Source organism: Vigna umbellata, chromosome 4 (genome assembly GCF_029865625.1).
Source record: "Vigna umbellata cultivar VRB3 chromosome 4, Vumbellata_1.0, whole genome shotgun sequence".
Classification (NCBI taxonomy): Eukaryota; Viridiplantae; Streptophyta; class Magnoliopsida; order Fabales; family Fabaceae; genus Vigna; species Vigna umbellata.
Window position 1 is genome coordinate 33946919 of NC_142168.1, and position 6179 is coordinate 33953097.

The 6179-nt window shown below is 38.0% G+C and overlaps 1 protein-coding gene and 1 pseudogene across 1 annotated transcript; one reads left to right on the top strand and one right to left on the bottom strand.

The window, feature by feature from the left end:
• On the bottom strand, positions 1-5726 carry LOC148199980 (uncharacterized). The gene is made up of 5 exons (XM_088112805.1): positions 5686-5726; positions 5403-5460; positions 458-532; positions 268-333; positions 1-177 (listed from the first exon to the last, which is right to left on the bottom strand). Exons 1-5 carry the CDS (start codon positions 5724-5726, stop codon positions 1-3), a joined length of 417 nt encoding a protein of 138 aa, XP_087968931.1.
• Positions 2015-4430, top strand: LOC148199981 (protein FAR1-RELATED SEQUENCE 9-like; annotated as a pseudogene).
• Positions 5727-6179: the final 453 nt, after the last annotated feature.

Consider the following 6179-nt stretch of genomic DNA (forward strand, 5'->3'; position numbering starts at 1 on the left):
TCAATCTTCCATGGGGGTTGTTCTTTTATTATTAGAGCCAGAAGGACAAGCCTTTTCAGATGGACCAACATCTTTGTTTTTGTTGTTGTTTTCGGCACATGAGTTGGGTCGAATCACAGGTCTTGATGAAGCGTTAAGTAGTTCCTCAGTTGGAGGACCTATGTCAGCTTTGAAGACCTACACATTGGTTAAAGTCAATTTAACAAAACGACGCCCGTACGTAACCAACAAAATAATTAGGATTTAGTTATGAGTTGACGATATAACCTTCACAACGTTCCGGACTTTTATATTCAAATAGTAAATCCTTCCAAAAGGACTCAATGCACCAACCTGTGCGTAAAGACATGTATAACATTTTAAAGCAACGAATAAGTTAATGTCGTGCATGATTCTTAAAGGTTATAATTAGAAGTTGTAGTTGGTTTACACTTTGCAATAATAACACAGCACCAACTCCTATATCCGGCCCAAACTCTGGATGCAGAAGGACTTTGTTGTGAACCGAAGCAGACAATGAGGTACTTTGATCCTGTTAGCAAGGAATACTGAAAAAGTTAACATACGACACTTTTAACAAAGTTAACAATGTAGAGAGTGTGGCAGTTCAATCCTGTTAGTGATTGACCTTGACAACAATTTTCATGTCACCCAATCCATTTGGGTTGCACTCTTTAACAATGCATGCTACAAATGGAAGGACATGCATTGACTTAACGCGTTCTAGCTGGGTGACGTTGTTAATGTTGCCATCTTCTACAAGTCCTGCAAACAATATCATACCATTCTTATTGACAACATTAAACATTTAAACTATAATCGTGTCCACTGATAATGAAAAGTTGACCATGGTGTTTAATGAACTTCTCAGCCCATATCCAAGGATTTGATTTAAAATCTCGATCAAATGTTGCCTTTGCAATGTCATGAACAAATTCCTGTGTTGACTTAGGTTCATCTGTTTGCCTGTTTAGGATGGTCGCTTGTACATTTCTAGCAGATCCTGGTATCAACGTTGCAGTTGAGTTGCACTTTTTTAAGAATGCTTTGAGATCATTGTCGTCTATATCAAGTCCCTCCCATGGCTCCATTCTTTCAAACTGCATCCTTGAAAACAAATTAGGCTATGCATGAGCCAACGAAAAAACACAAAAACTTGTAGTTAAAGGATAAGCAATTGTACCTGACGTGCAAACTACTTTGAAGAGTTATGCCAATAGGAAATCCAAAGCTGTAATATATAGAGGAATATAATAATATAATATTGACTTAAATCGCCATAATTACACTTGAAACTTTTTTAACACAACTGACGCAGGGATAACTTAACAATTCAATAATCATATAATAATATTAAATTATTTTGAAATGACGTTTGTGCAGCTAAAACCCTTAATTGGCTTGTCATGCAATTAATGTTTAGGCGTTCCAGTCGTTGGAGTTTCCCGCCCATCCACCAACTTCCATTTAATGCACTATAAAGCCAAATAAACCCGACCTTTTGTCATTAATTTGTTTGTTTGCATTACTCACCTTTTCTCATTCAACAATTACAGGGTATGGCCGAAAGCAACAGCTTCCGTCTATGAAGTTGGTAAGACATTGAAGAGCATTTAATCCCAGCAAGTTGGTCAGACATTGAAGAGCATTTAATCCCCAGGAGCTTGGCCGTTGGACCTTGGTAGGATATTGAAGGCCATTTATTGAAGCGGTTGTGAAAGGACATTCCTTCTCTTAGTAAGTTAATGTTTTACTGATTTCAAATGTTATGGCTTCTATTAATGACTTATTTTCTGGTTGATTGAACAAAGAAAAATATTGGCTTTTGTTACAATATTGTTTGAAAGTTGGAAATACAAGAAATTTGTCGTTATGACAAAGTGTGGGCATGAACATTAGTGGTCCCGGTAAACCAAATATGTTGTTGTCATGTTTTAATGATTGCTTTCATTAACCTTTGACGTCCATGTCATGTTGGAGTAGGCGTTGCGTTTGAATGTGTTTGTCACATATTATGGCGTCTGAAGAAGTAGCTTGTGCAGTGAACAACGATTCCACTGAGAATGTGAATGATATTGTCCCTAAAACTCATATGTGGTTTGATACAATTGAAGAAGTTAAAAGTTTTTACACTGACTATGCTGTGAGGAGTGGTTTTGGTGTTCGGATAAGGACTTCTAGGAGAAATAAGAACAACGACTTAATCTTCCTTAAATTAGTTTGCTCTAGGGAAGGGAAGTACCTATCTTCCATTGCTCCAGAATGGAAAACCCAGCCAAGTCAGAAAAACCAATGTCCAGCTGGAATAACTGTTGTTATGAAAGAAGGAAGATGGCAGGTGAGAACAGTTGTTATTGAACACAGCCATGACATGTGTCCAAATAACTCCAACCTTATACGTGGTAATCGAAGAATTAATATGCATGCGAAGCACACCCTTAATATCAATGATAATTCTGGTGTTCGCATTAACAAAAGTTTCATATCTTTGGTTAATGAGGCCGGTGGGTTTGAAAATATACAATTCGTGGAACGTGATGCCCGTAATTACATTGGGCAGCAGAAGAACTCTTTGTAAGGAAGGTGATGGACAAACACTTTTAAGGTATTTTTCAAGAATGAGAGAATTAAACAATGATTTTTTCTATGATATGGAAATGGACGACGAGAACCGAATAAGCAGTGTCTTTTGGGCCGATGCACGAAGTCGCGCAGCATGTGTAGATTTTGGTGATGTTGTGTCGTTTGACACAACCTACCTAACAAACAAATATGACATGCCATTTGCACCATTTGTTGGTGTTAATCATCATGGTCATTCAATATTACTGGGTTGTGCTTTGATTTCCGCAGATGACACTAGGACATTCACATGGCTATTTTCAACTTGGCTTAGATGTATGTCAAATAAGGCTCCTGAAGGTATCGTGACTGACCAATGTAAGGCAATGTCGAATGCCATAAATGTTGTGTTTCCAAACACAAAACACCATTGGTGCTTGTGGCACATAATGAAAAAAATACCTGAGAAGTTGCAAGGCTACAAATGCTATAAAGCAATCAAAAGTGAACTTAAGAGGCTTGTGTATGACACAGTCACTTATGAAGACTTTGAGTTAGGCTGGGCAAATTTGATGTCATGTCAAGGGTTAGAGAATAATGATTGGCTAAATTCATTGTATGCAGATAGACAACGATGGGTTCCTTGTTATATGAAACATCAATTTTGGGCGGGAATGTCAACTACGCAACGAAGTGAGGTCATGAATGCATTCTTTGATGGATTCATAAATTCAAGTACAACACTTCAACAATTTGTGCAGCAGTACGATAACGCCCTACGACAAAAAGCACAAAAAGAACTTGAGGCCGATTTTTCTTCAATGAATACGACTCTACCATGTGGATCTCAATCTCTTATTGAAAGACAATACCAAACCGAGTACACACAAGCAAAATTTGTAGAAGTTCAAAACGAATTTCGGTCACGCATGAACTGCTTCATTAAAAACATGACAAAAGAAGGTACAATAACTAGGTACACTGTTAAAGAAGACTTCATATGGGAGGGTGAGTGTCGTTCAAAATTTCATGTAGTAGTCTTTGATCCTGTGACAACCGACACTCACTGCAGTTGCCAACTATTTGAGTTTAGGGGAATCTTGTGTAGACATTCGTTATTGGTCCTAGGGCAGGAAGATGTGCGTAATGTACCAACAAAATATGTTTTGCGTAGGTGGAGCAAAAACGTCCGTAGAAGACATACTCTCATTAAAGCATCTTACACCAATAACATTGAAGACCCTAAGATGCAAAGGTACCAAGCTTTGTGTAAGCGTTTCTATGACATCGCCGAGGTTGCTTGTGATTCTGAGACTGCATCTGATAAGTTGCTTTCAGATTTAAACTATATGGGCAAAAAATTGGGTGTATGTACATCAACGACATTGTCGATGGTCAATGATGATGCATCTCACATGGATGGACGTCTGCATTGTAATGAAGAGGTTCGACCTAGTTGTGAAATTGACGGCTTACTTGTGCGCAGTCCTGTAGCTGTCAAACGCAAAGGCCGACCCAGGACAAAAAGATTGCAATCAACAGTTGAAAAAATTACAAAAAAGAAAAAGTCCCATGCTACTAAAACCAAACATGCAAGGAATTCCAATGTCAGTAATACACACACATGTCGTTTGTTTTTATGTAGTTTTATTAGTAATCAACTTTATTCATTTAAACCTTAACTAATACTCTTATTTCAGGATACAAGTAACCAAGACATAACGGACGTCCACAATGTTCAGGAACTTCCAACTGAGGATATGTTTGAATCTCAAGTCACCCAATCAGAATTCATGTCTTTATTGACATCCGGAGAATACATTGTTCACAATGATGACTTCTCACCAAATACTTATACACACCTTTAACCCATGCACTGTGGGTATAAACTTATTTTTTGGGGTATGTATGGTGTTCAATATTATGTGTGTCCTTTCATTGAAATAAATAACATTAATTTATTACTTCGTTACATATATTTTTCATGAATATGGTTACTAACGTATGTTTAATACCGAACCGTGTGTTGAATACCGAACGTTCAACGAAGGTGTGTGAGAGTCATGACCGAACGCTGTTGAGATGATTTCGCGGAACGCTAAGCATGGAGACCGAACGTCCTCCAAAACGAACGTGAACGAACGAGCGTCAACGAACGACCGCTCAATCACTACCTACTCTTCAGGTCAAGAATCCACTTAGGCGGACCACTACAAACCGTGCGTGAACGAACGCTCTGCCATAGTAACTGCCCAACGACTTCACAAATTTTGTTTACAGAGCGCTCATTGGTAACGTTCATAGCGTTCGCTCACGTCTACGGCCGTTTCGCAGTTAACGTACTGTTTACGTTGATTTGACCGTTGGCATGGACTTTGGTGCATTTTTATTTCGTTCGTTAAGAGGGCGTTCGTTAAGAGGTCGTTCCTTAAGAGGCCGTTCGTTATCGATGGTAACCGTTCGGCCCATTGTTAGAGCCGTTCGGCACATAATGTGGTTTTTATTCTTCTGTTATCCATTTAATGTACCCCAACCACCGTCAAAAACTATTACGACTCATTTATTATGAAATAAATGGTTGTTTAAACGGTTCAACACATTTACTGCTTCGTTGAACGGATTCAAATTCCACAATAATACTTCTCCCAATGTAATATCTAACCAACCAAAAACACTCTTCTCAATGTAACCCTTCTGCTCAATAGTCAACCGTTCGTTCAAAACACCTATCATCTTGGTTTTGCAGTAGTATCTGAACACTAACTGCATACTAAGTCATGCTCACTAATTAAATACAGTCAAACAACAAATGTATGGAAATCAAATACAATCCTACGTACCTTCTTCCTTCTATCACTTCCTTTGTCACTTTGTTCACCAAGTTCTTCCTCCATCACACTACACCAACACAAAAACTGAAATTACATTACACCAACACAATCAACTAAAACAACAAATTGGAAATCATAACAAACATTGTCAGCATTTGTTAAAACACAACAAAAAAGAGAACAAAAAAATAGTCATTTATTAATTCATATAATTCGTGCCACATAAAACAACATTTTCTAACACTCATGGTACAGGAACAGAACTGGTACCTTAGACAAAATAAATGGGTACCTGGGTGCCAGTTTTTGCACACCAAGGCCAACTACGTCCATCACTCTCATTTTGGGGTGTCTTGTTTGTTTTCCCTCATTTTATTTACTTCTAAGTAATCTGGGAACAATTTCTTAACATTTTTTTAACATATTCGTGTCACATAAAACAACATTTTCTAACACTCATGGTACAAGAACAGAACTAGAACCTTAGGCAAAATAAGTGGGTACCTGGGTTCCAGTTTTTGCACACCAAGGCCAACTACGTCCATCACTCTCATTTTGGGGTGGCTTGTTTGTTTTCCCTCATTTCAGCTACTTCTAAGTAATTTGGGAACAATTTCTTAACATTTTATTAACAAATTCGTCTCGCATTGCTTCACCAACATTACTGCTACCAAAGCCGAATGAAGTGGGTTATTGGGTTGAAGTTTTTTGACAGTAAGGCCAACTAGGTCCATGACTACCAATCGAACAGAATTACAGCAACAATGTAAGATTAACCAAAGAACT